Here is a 15884-nt window from a genome sequence, read left to right on the forward strand (position 1 = left end):
TGCCATCTTAAGTTTTTCTCTACCCCAAGGTCTCAAATATTTGTCTGCATTTTTTATAATATTTTAGTTTAATCCTTCATATCAAAGTTCATTGTACTTCAAATTTACATATGGTGGGAGATAGGAAGGCAGCTCAATTTTTCTACGTAACTAAGTCAGTTTTCAGCAAATTATCTTATAAATCAGGGGTTATAAGATAACCCCTTTTCTGTAAAGGACCAGAGAGTAAACATTTTAGGCTTTGGAGGATGTACCGTCTCTGTTGCAACTACTCATGTCTGCTGTCGTAGTGTGAAGGCAGTCACAGACAATATATAAACAAAAGAGTGATTGTGTTCCATGTATCACGAAATATTCTCATTTTAATTTTTTAATAATAGACTATTTTTAGAGCGGTTTTACGTTCACAGCAAAATTAAACAGAAAGTACAGGGAGTTTTCATATAGTCCCCCCCCTGCACATGCACAGCCTTCTCTACTGTCAACATCTCATACCAGAATGGTGCATTTGTTGAATCTGCATTGTCACATCATCACCATAAGTATACACTTTGCATTAGAGTTCACTCTTGTTGTGAAGTCTATGGGTTTTGACAAATGTAATGACATGTATCTACCCTTATAGTTTCATATAGAATAGTTTTCACTACCTGCTATAGACTGTATGTTTGTGTCTCCCCTAAAATTTATGTGTTAAATCCTAATGCCCAATGTAATGGTATAGGAGATAGAGCCTTTGAGAGATGATTAGGTCATCGTGGTTGAACCCTTGTGAATGGAATTAGTGTCCTTATAAAAGAGGTCCCAGAGAGCTTCCTTCCCCTCCTTCTACCAAATGTGAACAGCAAGAAGATGGCTGTGAACCCAAAAGCAGGCTCTTACTAAGTACCAAATCTGCTGGTGCCTTGATCTTGGACTTCCCAACCTTGAGAACTGTGAGAAATAAATTTCTGCTGTTCATAAGCCACCCTGTTTATGGTATTCCGTTATTGCAGTCCAAAAAATTTAAGATACTTCCATAATATTCCTCTGAGCTTTGCCTGTTTATTCTTCCCCCTACCTTAACCCGTGACAACCACTAATCTTTTTACTGTCTCCATTGTTTTCCCTTTTCCAGAATATCATATAATTGGAATCACACAGTATATAGCCTTTTCAGATTGACTTCTTTCACTTAGTAGTATGCATTTAAGGTTCCTCCATGTTTTTCATAACTTGATAATTCATTTCTTTTTAGCACTAAATATTTCATAATCTGAATGTACCACAATTATTTATTCACCTACTGAAAGATATCTTGGTTGTTTCCAAGTTTTGGCTATTATGAATAAAGCTGTACACATCCAGGTGCAGTATTTTACAGGGATATAAGTTTTCAACTTGCTTGTATAAATATCAAGGAACACAGTTGCTAGATTCTATGGTGAGAGCATAGTTTTGTAAGAAACTGCCAAACTCTCTTCCAAAGTGGCAAGACCATTTTGCATTTCCAACAGAAGCAAATGAGATTTCATGTTGCTTCACATCCTCACCAGCGTTTGATGTTGTCAGTGTTTTAAATGTTGGCTATTCTACTAGGTGTGTAGTAGTATCGCACTATTGTTTTATTTGCAATTCCTTAATGCCATATGATGATGAGCACCTTTTCATATACCTATTTGCCATCTGTATATCTTTTTTAGTAAGGTGTCTATTCAAGTTTTTGGCCTATTTTTTAATCAGGTTCTTTGTTTTCTTAAAGTTGACTTTGAAGAGTTCTTTGCATATATTTTGTATAACAGTGTTTATCAGGTATGTCTTTTGCAAATCTTTTCTCCCAGTCTGTGGCTTATGTTCTCATTCTCTTGATGGTGTCTTTTGCAGAGCAGAAGTTCTCATTTTAATGACTAATTTATCAATTTTTTTCTGTCACAGATTGTGCCTTTGGTGTTGTATCTAAAAAGTTGTCACCAAACCCAAGGTCATCTGGACTTTCTCCTATGTTATCTTCTAGGAGTTTTTATATTTTTGCATCTTACACAAACACCTATGATCCATTTTGAGTTAATTTTTGTGATGGGTGTGAAGTCTTTGTATAGATTTTTTGGGTTTTTTTTTTTTTTTACATGTGGATATCCAGTTGTTCTGGCACCACTGTTGAAAAGACTATCTTTGCTAAATTGTATTGCCTTTGTTCTTTTGTCAAAGATCAATTGATTATATTGGTGTGAGTCTATATCTGGGCTCTCTATTCTGTTCCATTGATCTACTTACCTATTCTTTCACCAATAGCACACTTTCTTGATTTTTGTAGCTTTATAGTAAGCATTGATGTTAGGTAGTGTTAGTTTTCCAACTTTGTTCTTCTCCTTCTATATTGTGTTGGGTATTTCAGATCTTTTGCCTCGCCATATACTTTAGAATCAGTTTGTCAATATCCAAAGAATACATCAGTGGGATTTTGATTGGAACTGTGTAAAATCTATAAAGTTGGGAAGAACTGACATCTTGACAATATTGAGTCTCCTTATCCATGAATGTGGAATATTTCTCCAACTAATTTAGTTTTTCTCTTATTTCTTTCATTAGAGTTTTGTAGTCTTCTTCATATAGATCTTATCATATGAATGTTAAAATTTAAATTTTGAGTTTCAAAATAAGCACCTGGAATTTTTATTGCTATACATTGAATTTATAGATCGATTTGAAGAAAATCGAATCTTTACTGTGCTAAGTTGCCCCCATTCATAAATACATTATCTCTGCAATTATTCAGATCTTCTTTTATGTCCTGTAACGGAGTTTTTGAAATTTTCTCTAGAAAGGCTTTGTACATTCTACCTTAGGATAATTGCTGGATAATTATAGTTTTTATTTCTACCATGAGTGATTTCTGTTATATTTACTAGATGACTATTAACAGTGGAGATGAAGCTTAGAGAGTTGTTAAATTGATCTTAGATCCAACAACCTTGCTGAATCCTCTAATTAGTTTTGAGAATTTGTTAATTCTATTAGGTTTTCTATGTAGATCATCATATTGGTAAATAATGAGAATTTTATCTTTTTTTATGATCCATCACCTCTCAATTTATATGTATTAATTTAATTTGAAAGTGGTATGATGGCACAAAAAGATTAAAATTCAATATTTATTAGCTACTTCAAAGCTTTATAAAATAGCTTCTGAATTGTCTAAAGAAAATGTGGCATCAGCAAAATCAAAGTTTACCTAAAAATGACTGTAACAGACAACACAAATCCTAAAATGCCTTTTATGATGTCTACAAACCCTCTTACTTGAGATTTCTCTCTATTTCTTGTGGTCAAGAAATAGAAGTCAAGTTTGAATCCCGAACCTTATGGATAATTCCTTATTTGTAGCCTCAACAAAGGGATTTTAGCTGTTTCTGGTCCAGCTCTGGGCCATGCAACCACCACGAACCACTTGCTTCAGAATCACCTCATGTGCCTGATAAAAATGAAGATTCCTAGCCTTACTTTAGGATTTAAAAAGTAAGACATCTCTGCTGGTATTATCTGGACATCTACAGTTTTAACAAGATCCCTCAGTGATCCTTATGTCCAAAAGTTTGAGAATCATTATGTTGGGGACAGAGGGAAGAAACAGAGAAACTGATCTCCGGACAAATGGACATCACAACAAAAGTGCAGCCTCGATCTTCTCTTTGCTCTCCTCTAGAAGCCTGGGAGAAAAACTGGAAACTTCCATTTTCCATTCCTACTTACAACAACCTTGACATTCTTTATGATACCTATTGACATATAAGAGAAATAGGAAATGACTGGCCCATAATTTATCTGTCTACCTAGAGCAAGCCACTGTATTGGTTTGGAGACTTCAGAAAAGTTAATGCTGTTTCTTTCAGGAAATAGTAGAGATAGTCTCTCGTGGGCATCATTACTAAATAATAGAACCTGAAATTTATCGGGGACTCCTGCCACAATAAAAAAGCTTGGAGAAAAGCTTGGAGACATGAAGGTGCCAAGTCACTGGCTTTAATTCCATCGTGGGGACATAATGACTTCAGGGCAAAGCAAAACCCCAGGCCCAATACTGGGTCAGTAGTTTCCTGTTTCCACTGAAGTATGATCACTGGTCCAAAAACCTCATGAGGATTAAAGATAAGCACCAGATAATAATTTTACTAGAATGCATTCCAGTAATTTCTAAAAATGATTATGATATAAACATTAGAAGTAAGGGAAAAAATTCACCTAGAGGTTTAGATTTTTCATTTTTAAAAAGCCACAGGTACTACAAACATAGCTTATACTTGATGTGAAACCTCACATTTCAACACCTGGAGTCATTAGTATGGACATAATTAAATAATAAGAATTTAGTGTCTCAAGTCTATCTTCATTTAGCCCTTAAGGCAAAATAAAAAATTAACAAACTAGTTTCCTTCTAGAGAAAACCTTTATTACACATCATTGAATTCATTTCTATTTGAACAAACAGTACACGAAACAAAGATTAATGTTGTGAAAGTCCCTGGAACTTCTAATCAGTGTTCTGCAAGAAGTAGGGACTTTGTTTTTGTGTCTTTTTAAGGCATACATTTCCCACTTATTTTTAATTTTTGAGTATTGTTTTACAAAATATTTTTAATGTGTGTTATAGAACCTCGCCCCGTGAAACCACAGTTCCTGACCCTAAAATGCTACTCTTTCCTGTGAGATTGAATGTGCTTATGAAGGGCACAGTACATTACACAGATCTCACAAGGCCGTACAAGTACGAATAAAACAATCCTTGTGGGATCAGATATGCATTTGGCATGTGCTTTAATTTTTATATATGTATAGAATACTCTTTCAACTTTGTACTTTAACATTGAAGGAGAAGATAAAACTTACATATGAATACTAAAAATCCTGATCCACTCCAGAACTGAAAGAAGCACATTATAACAGTTATCCCTCAGAACCAAATATTGGACTGTTAGCTGGTGATGGTTATTTCTTTCTTATTCTTCCCTGGTTTTGAAATGCAATGATTACTGGATATACAGCAACCATCCCCTGTCTTTCAGGGATGAACCTCTGGGAGTGGCCCAGGCCAGGGTAGTGAGTTGTCTGAAGTCACTGTCAAACCAGACATTGTTTTCTACTGATGACACAATCAGCAGTCAGAATAGCTGGAAGCAAGAGGTTAATAAAGAATAAAGAGGGGCATAGAGAACACATTCTAGAACTATGGCAAAATAACGAACAAGAATCCAATAGCTTCCCTAATCAAAGTTAGAGTTTTAAAAAAAAACTAAACCCAAAATAAAGCTGAAAAGGCATTAAATATTTCTTTTAAAAACATAAACCTAGCTCTTGATTAATTATAGCTATCAATTTGCTCAAAATAATAGTCTTCAAACATATTACACCTGATCTTAAATGTCCATATAGTCTCCCAACTCAGGTATACATTATATTTCCTCTGTAGTGCAAATCAGCCTGATAGCTGATTCTACTTTTTACAACAACAGACTATAGATACCGGAGGGTCGTCTTCTAATATGTATTTTCCAGAATTGGGTAGATCCTTGCACTCTGATATAAATGTGCGAAGTTTAGTCTTTGGGAAGCCATTTTGTTGATAATGCTATACAGAAAAATTAAAAAAAAAAACTGATTAATAAACCCCTCGAAAACAGCTTTATTCTAAATTTAAAATAAAGTGTTTAGCTCTTTCTAGAGGAATAGCTTAGTCACATTTCAGGGAGATGTAGTGTCTAGAGCCACTCTTAGGTTCGGCTAAGGTAAAGTGGGTCTAGGATTCTGCAGTGCCCTCCTGGCCTCTCCTTTGTGGGCCCGGTTCAACCCAAAATGAACATGTCCAATCTGAATCTGAGCTCTCCTTCCAGGGAGAATCCAGCCTGCCCTGTCCCAAGTCTGAGAACCTCTGTCACTACTTTGCCATGCAACGCATGACTTCCAGGCTAGTATGAAGCAAGCACCCTGGATGAAACCTGGTCCAGGCCACAAGCCCAGTTGATGTAGATTAACAACGGTGTTGTTGGGGGCTGAGGGATGGGTCAACCCACCCTTCCTCTGAGGACCTCAGCACAACCCTGACACTCCTGAGCTGGTGCAGGTGTCTGGACAAAGATCTGAACGAGGTATGGGGCCTTTCCAGTCTGTACACCCTTTTGGAGTCTCTCTTCTGGGCAGACAAGCTTGTTTAAAGACCTCGTATTTATACCAGTTTGAAGTCTAAGATCTCTAGAATGTGCCCTGACCAGAAAGGATCAGAAATAACTTAGCTTGCCCATTTGGAAGTGCTCTGAGCCCAAGAAAAGAGGTTAACATCTAAATTATGAATATCAGGCTTGTGTCATGGAGAGTTGTCAACTCACATTACTCTTAGAGATACTGGATGTCACCCTCAAATAACATATAGTTCTCTGCATGCCAAGTGGAAGGTAGTACATTTTTAGAGCATCATGGGAGGGGCTTGGACAAGTACAATTATATTCTTTCCCAGTCACCTTGGTGACTCTAAATACACATCTGCCAAGCAAGTATTGAGGACAATCAGTTTCTGATATCTGATTCGGTAAGAATGAATTCATAGCCCTGGCTTCACAGGCAAGGTATCATAACTATCAACTTATAATCCATCAACTCCTAAGGGCTTTCTCTTTATTACTGGACCATTCACGTGGCACCATGTTCCATTACTCCTCTCGCACCTAGAAAGAAAAGTCTGCAAGTGTGAGTATCTATGGACCTAACAGTATAAGGTTATTGGAAATTTAAATATCTATGGATATTTATTCTGCCTTTGCATATTTCAAAGAGCTCAAAACTGATTTTTAAAATATCCCATGTGGATGACAATATAAATAATAACAGATTTTGAAATCAGGTTCCCAACCGTATAACACATACATGACTAGTATTGGATACGTCAGTCCTTTCTCTACCCTGAAGAAATTAACATTCTACCAATTCCCCTCCCCCAAACGGTATTATATCTTATTGTCACTCTACAAGTTCTAGAAAATTCTGCCACTTACGGCTACTGATGAACCTACCTTAATTGTTTCATATGTATCAGTGATCAGTGCAATGAAAAGACTTAAAATCATATATATAAAGAGGCTTATGAATGTGTAGAGGTAAATTCTGCTAAACAGCCAGACCAAGTAACTTTTTTGCTGCATTTCTGCAAATGTGGCAAACATATCATCTCCATTTATCAGAGAAAAAAGACTCTCGGAGACCGTGTTCAGAGAATGGAACTAAAAAAAAAGAGAGAGAGAGAAAAGCTTACTTTATTCCACACTCCTTCCCATGGGAATCTTCATTCTTGACACTGTATTAAAAATAAAGGGACCATATATGCCAAGCTACTCTTTCAAAGCAATAACTTGAGGTAACTACAAGCATTTGCTTTGTGATACAACATGTACAAACCTACTATTTTTCCTGGGGAAAATAGCTGCTTCTTGATACTCTTAACAGAAGCAGGCTGAATTAAAGGCAGAAGGGACTGGTAGACACCCTCAGTGCTTTTCAGAGTCAAGCCTTCCCCTCCCCTTTACCTTCATGGAAAGAGTTCCTTGAAATGCTTCTGCAGAGAAACCCAGGTCCCAACCACACATGCTCATACTTCTCGTATTAAAATTCATTCCCCTTAAGTTAAGACTATAACTTCCATTCATTCCATTATAGTTAAGACTATAACTCCAGGAACAAATTTTCAAATATTTCCGCAAGTTTCTCCCTATACTACTTTTTAAAATAGTCACATTTCAAGAAGCCTTACCTAAATAACCTACTCTAATACATATTGATGAATCAAATTGACTAAACTTACTTCACTGGTGGTAAAAAGGACTGGCATATTCCACAAAAGAAATTGAGGCAGATGAGTGCCTCAAGTGGGTCGAACCTTACCGGTTTATAAACATGGCAATAGGTATACTATTTCAACATTTTCAGGCTAAGACAGAATAAAAAGAATTCCTTTGAAAAGACAAAACAAGCCAGTGGCACTATTCTAAGAGCTTAATGGTGCCAGGGAAAAAAGGTGTTTAGCAGTACCTTTTCATGGTAAGGCCCCAGCACAATCCATCCGCAGAAGCAATAGCCAAAATAAATCATAGCTGCACAGCAGCAGAACCTCATAACGTTGGGCAGTGCTGCCTGAAGTGTCAGAATAAGGAGCTGGGAAAGTGAGAGAGGTCATTAAAATCCTTTCGTCCTTCAGCCAAAGCAGTGTAACAACTGTGAATGAGAAAAATACCAACAGCACGGAGAGCCATGAAATTCCTTACATTGTACTTCTGAAAGAAACTGAGGTATCGGATGACTCCAAGCCACACGAGCAACGTAGAGGTCCCAAGAAGTATGCTACAAACATCATAACTTGTTAGACTCTAAAACAGAGTGGAAAAAATAATCAGAAATTTATTAGCAAGAAATATTTATTGGGTAGCTATGAGTCAGGCACCGTTGTAGGTTCTAAGGACAAAGCAGTGAACAGAAAAAATTCCCTACCCTAATGAAACTTACATGCTAATGAGGGGAGAGAGATGACAGTAATAAAAAAATAAACACTGATATATTAGCTAATGTTAAGTGCTGAGGAGAAATTTAGGAGAAGGGTTAAGGAATGTGTATGGGCTGCATTTTAAATAGGGTGATCAGGGAAGGTCTCACTAAAGAGGTGGCACTTGAGCAAACACCTAAAGGGAGTGAGAGAGCAAACCAAACAAAATCAAGAGGAAGAGCTTTCTAGGCACAGGAACCAGCAAATGCAAAGGCTTCAAAGCACCTGGCAAGACAGTGAGTCTGGCTGGAGTGAGTAATGGGGAGAGAACAGAGTCACAGAGGTTAGGGGACAGATAGTTAGGGCCTTGTGGTAATTTAACAACTTTATCTTTTACTCTGAATAGATTAAGGAGATTTGAGAGCCTCGAACAGGAGTGATATGATCAAACAGTGACTACTATGGTTGAGAGCAGATTGTTGGAGGCACGAGAAGGCTTTTGCAATAATGTAAGTAAAAGCTGATGGTGGCTTAGACCAGGCTGGTGGTAGAGGTGATGAGGTGACTTTTGAAGATAGATCAGTAGGATTTCATCTTGAATTAGATGTATGGATGAGGGGATTAGTGAAAGAGAGGAATCGAGGATGAATCTATGGCTTCTGTCTTTAGCAACTGAAAAAAGTTGGTATTAACTAAAGTTAGAAAGAAGATGCAGGTTTGGACTGTGGAGGTGGGGGTCTTAGGAATTCTTTTTTAGGTATGTTAAATTTGAGAGGCCAAGTAGACATTCAAGTGAAGATGTGGAATAGACAGGTAGATATTTGAGACTGGAATTCAGGGAAGAATTCCAAGCTAGAGACACAGATTTAGAAATCATTGGCAAACAGATACTATTTAAAAACATGGAACAGAATGAGATCATGAAGACAGTAGCAGAAAATAAAAGATGTCCAAGCACTATGCATTGATGCACTATCACTTTACTAGAGTGGGACAATGAGAGGAAACCAGCAAAGAAAAGTCAGAGGGCCAGCCTATGATACAGGAGAAAAACAGGTAAGTGATAGCCCAGTAAAAAAAGTGCATCTACAAAGAGGAAGTGCTTGCAGTGTTAAAAGCTGCTGATAGGTCAAAATGAAAAATCAATAACTGATTATTAGACTCAGCAACGTGAGAAGTCCTCAGAAAGAACACTGTCCATGGAGTGGCAAGGCAGCCTGATTGGAACAGGCATAAGAGAGAATGGGAGAAGCAGAATCAGAAACAAGGTTAACTACTCTTTTGCTATATAAAGGGGAGCAGAAAATGGGGAAGTATCAGGAGGGAGAAATAGGTAGAGATTGTGTCTTTTTGAAAGGGAGGAAAAAACATGCTAATGGGAATGACATGGTAGAGAGTAGAAAATTGATGCATGAGAAAAGGAAGAATAGGTGGAGCTATGCCCGCAAGCAAATGGGGACAGCATGTGGTAGGCAGGTGGAGGAGTTGGCCTTGAATAGTAGCTTAAATAACATATCCACAGTGACAGAGAAAAAGCAGAGTGTGTAGACACTGATGTTGGTAGGTAGACAAAGTGGGAGTTGGTAGAATTTCTCTTTTTTTCCTATTGTTCTTGTGAAATAGGAAGTGAGGTGATCAGCTGAGAGTGGGGATGAGGCAGGGATGTTAGAGGTTTCAGAAGAGAAGAAGACATGAAATTATCATCTATATGACAGGGAGAGTGAATAGCCTAGAGAAATGTGGAAAGATTATTGGATATCATTAAGAGATCATTGAGGTTTATGATAGTTGAGGTTGGTAAAAATCAAGATTTGCTGCAAATCTCCCCCTACTCCCCTACTCCCTATTTTTTTTTTGTCCCTAAAGTTAAATATCTATTCTGATTATATATACAACAGCTATGACATGGTGGCAGCTGCTCCGTGTACACCTAAACCTATTCTCTTCTTCCAAGGCATATGCCTGGGCTGTATTCCCCAGAGCCCTTTGCAGTTAAATGTTACTAAATTCCCTCCAGTGGAATGTGAATAGAAATGAAGGCTGCCACTTGGAACCAAGGCTGTTAGACTGTGGAAGAGCTACCACCAGACCATTCTTTTGCTTACACTTGCTGCAACCTGTTTGTGAGATGACCCAGCATCAATCATGCAGTCTGGGTGAGCCCTTAATGGCTGGCAGAGAAAGAAGATGGGAGAAACTTGGGTCTCTGAATGACTGAGTGGAGCTGAGTGACTCGCCAACCTGGAAAACCCATCCTGACTATGACATGAGAAAAAAATAAGTTCCTATCTTATCTGAGCCATTGCATTTGTGGGTCTCTGCCCAAGAATCTGAATTATAACAGGCTGATACTCATTCTTAGTTGCAGCCAAGCCTAGAAAAACATAAATTTGAACAAGACTAGTTTGAACAATATTACTTTCTTAATTTGATTTTTGCTTTGGGGAGGTTGGGGGAGAGGACTGATGTCTAAGATGGGTTAGTTCTAACTTAAAATGGAAACCCTTGTAGCATATCAATGGAAAAAATAAGAAATGGAGACATTCTCAATTTCAACGGACAAAGGAAACAACTGCAGGCACTCTCACAATAGCATCTTGGCCTCACTCCCCACCTCAGTCCTATTCTACTTTTGTTGAAGGTTCTGGCCTTTCTTATAAAATAACAAAACAAAACAAAACAAAAACCCCACCTCTTACCTTAGTTACCTTGATGTCTGTATATATTTTGGTGTGTGTAAAAATTCACAGGCCCCACCCCAGAGTTTAGATTAAGTGGTCTAACTTGGGCATTTTTACCAGGTACCCAAATGATTCTAATGCTGAAGTCTGTGGATCGCACTTTGAAAAACCCTGTCTAAAAGATTTCCTGACTAAATTTAAGAAAATTACTGTTTTGATTCCAAGTTTATTCAATACAATGCTTGAAAGAAATAATTTACTCTGCAAATTCTCATATTATGGAAAAATAAATTACTATTAATGCAAATCTGATACTCACAGTGGCATAAATAGGAAAAGAATTTACCTTGGCTTGGATTTCCATTTTCAGAATTGATCCAATGATTGTCAGTAAATCACTAATAATAAGCATAATGTACCATCCATTGACAAATTCCATTCGATCAGAAACAGAAACCTCCGTCTTATAATGGAGAAGAAAAAAATTGACAAATTCCTTCAGGAAAGAGGGGAAGCACAGTGAATTTATTTGTCAATCGAAATGTCTGTAACATTCCTAGAATGCAACACCCCCTACCTGTTGAAGCCGAAGTCCTCTAATCACAGATCGAAAGCACAGGATTAATGAAACCAAGCATATCAGAATAACGAAGGCATCAAAGATCATCATGTAATGAGTGTTCCTTTGAACTGAAAGGAAAAGGATTGCATGCTTATGAAGTGGGACATTAATACGGTGACGTCTACTTTTTTCTTTTCATTTCTAGCCTGGTTTGTTTTAACTGCTGCATTGCATACCACAGCATAGATGTACAATACTTTATTTATATGGACACTCAGATTGTAATCTGTTTTTCCCTACTATAAATAAGTCTCCAAATCCTCTGGGGGCACAAGTACAAGTGATTCTTTAGGTGAATGAATATCTAAAGGTGGAATTGTTGGGTTAAGGTATATCATATTTCTAAAAACAGATCATAAGAAATTGCTCTCCCAAAACATCATGTCTGTTTATATACCTGCACATAACTCCACAACTTCTCCACCACCGGATATTAGTAATCTTTTACTTTTGCCAGTCAAAAGAGCAAATCTATCATTCTCAACAATTTGAAATGCTATCTTTATCATGTACCAAATTATTGTATATATTCAAGTACCATATCTTACCCTTTTGATGTTTTTGTGTATTTTAATGCTGAAGACGAATACCTCTCATTACTCTTTTCTGGAATTTTTGCTGGTTATTCTTGCTTGTTTACTTTTCCTTATATATATTCTTTAGGATCATATTGTCAAATTCCAATAAAAACCTGACTGGTAATTTTGGGGAGGGGAATCGTGTCAAATTTATAGATTCATTTAGGAAGATTTGACATACTGAAGAAGGTTGAATCTCATCCAGAAACATGGTGTGCCTTTCTATTGGTTCAGTTCTTTTTTTCTTTTTTGCACCCTGAAGTTTTTTCAAATTTTATATGGCTCCTTTACACTCTTTTTTTAGGGTAATTTAAATATTCCAAGCATTCTTTACACAAAGGCAACAAAGAGAAAAAGCCCTGATAAATGTTCTTCCCATTAGTATTTAAAGAAAGTTAAAAGTCATTTTAAAAATTGCCACAACCATTAATCAAAGATCTCTATGAAACAGCTTGTGGTCTCTTGTTCTTTATATAGTTAGTCTTCCTGCATATCCTGTTACAATATGCTTATCTAGATAATAAAATATTTATTAAGACCCTATTATATGCTGGGTGTCTTACTAGGTGCTAAAGATACAATGGTGAACAAGCTAGACAAGGCCTTGACATGGCAGAACTCTATTCTACTACAGTGAGACAAGCAAGGAAGTAAACAAGTAAATGAACAAAATACTTTCAGATAAGAGTGATAGGAAGAAAATAAAGCATAATAGCTAACATGTACTAATATGCTGCACATAGTTCTAAGCACTTTATATGAATTAACTCATTCGATCCTCACAACAACCCCAATCATTATCCTCATTTTCAGGTGAGAAAACTGAAACACAGAGGTCACGGAATTTGTCCAGGGTTACACAGTTGGCGAGTGGCAAAGTCAGGATTCAAACCTTTGCAATCTGCCTCCATTGTCTACCACTCTATATTAGTGGTTCTTTGCATGCCTTGGGAACTTATTAGAAATGCACATTCTTGGGCCCTACTCTAGAGCCACTGAATCAGAAACTTTTCACCAGCTCTCCAGGTGACACTAATGTTTGAGAACGAATGCTCTATATGAAGGAGGTTTGTGTAGGGGAATGAGGACATTTATATCGCATAGTAAAGGAAGGCCTCACCAAGGGGGCATTAGGTTTTAGGTGAGACCTAAGTGATGACACAGAGCCATCCATGCAGAGATTCTGGAGAATCGCAAGTGCAAAGCCCTGACCAGCATAAGTGAAACCAGATGAAGAGAGGGGGGCAGAAGTCTTAGCCATAATATGCTCTGATACAGAGTTTGTCTTTATTGAACAAGTTAGACTGCTCTGTACTGATAAAGCACTTAAGAATAGTTCTGTAATGAAGTATCTTATTATATTGGTCAAGGGGCCAATATAATATCCTTGTGTAACAAGGATAATTGTTACACAAATGTATAAATCTACTTTAGAAAAACTTAAAAACACAGAAACAAACACTTGTGAGAAAGCCTATGTGTCGGGCACTTTCATATGCTCTCATTTTCTCTATTCTAAAGTTTGTGGAGAAGTATTACATTGTTTACAGATGACAACAGAATAGGCTTGTTTCAAATAAACAGTAATTGAAATAAAATTCGTGATTCAAGAGACTCATATATTTGAAGTTACTTATTAGTGAAAGAATACTAGAATTAAGAAATTTTATTTTATTTACCCCCACCATCTCACTTTACCACTTCTGTACTCAGTGGATCAATCAGTAGGAATCCTTAAAATAATTACTAACCAAGTGTGGTATGAGTAAAGACTACCTATCTGCACATCCTAAGCCCACCCCAGACCTACTGACTGTCCTACATGTTGCTGGGAAAACTGCATCTTAGGTACCTGGGCTCACTAGAATCCAAGAACCCCTGACCTAGTTATTAAGTCCAGCACAACATACCATTCAGTTACTTACAAAGGACTAGAAAATGAGATAGATCAATCCTATCCAGTCAATGATCTCCAGTTAGCTCCAAAATTTTTGATGCTATATCAAACTACATCTGAATTTGTGTCCATATTTCTAGGAAGGTAACCTTTCTTCATCCAGTCTACCTTTTGACCTATATAAAAGACAACTATCATGTGTGGGGTGCTTCAGGGTCAAATCCTGCTTGACTATACAGCCAAAGGCACCAAGATTTTCTTCTGAGCCTTAGTTTCTTCATTTATAAAAATAGAGATGCTGCCTGTCCCAAGGATATTTTAAAATATTAAAAATGCAGTAAGAATTCAATACTTATTGGTTTGGGCATACATAATTTCATCTATTTATTTATTTATTTATATTTTTATTTATTTATTTTTTTTGATGGAGGACTTGCATGTATTTTTTTTTTTTTTAAGTAAGGAATAGGCCAATGAGGGCACATAGAGAAGTCAGGAAAAGTCATTTCAGTTACTAATAACTTATGTATTGCCTGGAACATTGAATATCTACAATGAATTGATCTTCTTGCAGAGAATTAGGGATGTGGAAATGGTACAATTCTTTTATTTGATGCTTCATATATTCCTGGGACCAGTAATTTCACAACTATTTTGAAAACTAGTAAAATATATCAGTTACCTGATCCAGACACATGCCAGTCTTTACATTCTCTCATGGAAATGTCATTGTCTAAATTTATCTTAATTCTTCCACTATGGGCTCTGTTGTCAAATGTTATCTGCAAAGAAAAGAAAAAGGGTCAAAACATACCTATAGTTTTTGAAGCCAATATGCCTCCATGCATTAATTAGGAAACAATTCTTTCTTTGTGAGAGGAGACCCAGATTCTCATCTCCAACATATTGTTAATTCAATTCAACCTTGAGAAGTTCACTTTCTTTCTCTGTGAAATGAGAAGTTCGAACTATGTCTCCTACTTTTTAGTGTCTAAAATCCTATGTTTCTAGGACAACTTTAAAACAAGAGAACTTCCCTCTACTTGCTATCTTAGTACCTCCAGATGCCCTCTCGATATGAGCAAGAGCTGGGACAAAACTTTCAGTTATAAAATAAGTAAGCCACTGAGATATAGTGTAGGACATAGGGAATATAGTCAATAATATTTTAATAACTGCATGGCAACAGATGGTTACTAGACTTACTATAATGATCATATCATAAGGTATATAAATATTTAATCACTATGTTGTATACCTGAAACTAATATAAGATTATTTTCCAACTATATTTAATATATTTTTTAAAAGAGCTGGCACAACTATGCTTTTTCCCACCTTCCAGGAGGTCCTCAGCTAAGGATAGATTTTTAGTGTTGCAATTTAACACAGAGGTTCATTATTTCTGTCTCAAAACATTTCAGGTGGAGCTTTTTGAATTTTCCTTCTGGACCTAGATTTCTTAGTCACTCTAGAACCATGAGTATTACAAAGAATGTGGTCACAGGGAATTGACAGCCATGTCTTGCTTCAAGAATAACCATGTAGGACACCAGGCACCAAGCAGGACAAAGCCATGCCAGAACACCTTCCACAGTCCTCTACTCTT

General features: G+C 36.8%; 1 protein-coding gene across 1 annotated transcript in view; it reads right to left on the minus strand.

Annotated features, from left to right (window-relative positions):
* Positions 1 to 5236: 5236 nt before the first annotated feature.
* Positions 5237 to 15884, minus strand: part of MCOLN3 (mucolipin 3) — a 27511-nt gene continuing 16863 nt past the window's right edge. The window contains exons 5-11 of the mRNA XM_006919368.1: positions 14958 to 15057; positions 11756 to 11868; positions 11525 to 11674; positions 8283 to 8384; positions 8050 to 8172; positions 7038 to 7244; positions 5237 to 5602 (exon numbers count right to left, since the gene is read on the minus strand). Of these exons, the coding sequence (XP_006919430.1) occupies positions 5468 to 5602; positions 7038 to 7244; positions 8050 to 8172; positions 8283 to 8384; positions 11525 to 11674; positions 11756 to 11868; positions 14958 to 15057 (930 nt within the window). The 3' untranslated portion in view covers positions 5237 to 5467. The remainder of the gene's footprint in view (positions 5603 to 7037; positions 7245 to 8049; positions 8173 to 8282; positions 8385 to 11524; positions 11675 to 11755; positions 11869 to 14957; positions 15058 to 15884) is intronic.

Source organism: Pteropus alecto, unplaced genomic scaffold (assembly GCF_000325575.1).
Source record: "Pteropus alecto unplaced genomic scaffold, ASM32557v1 scaffold25, whole genome shotgun sequence".
Lineage (NCBI taxonomy): Eukaryota > Metazoa > Chordata > Mammalia > Chiroptera > Pteropodidae > Pteropus > Pteropus alecto.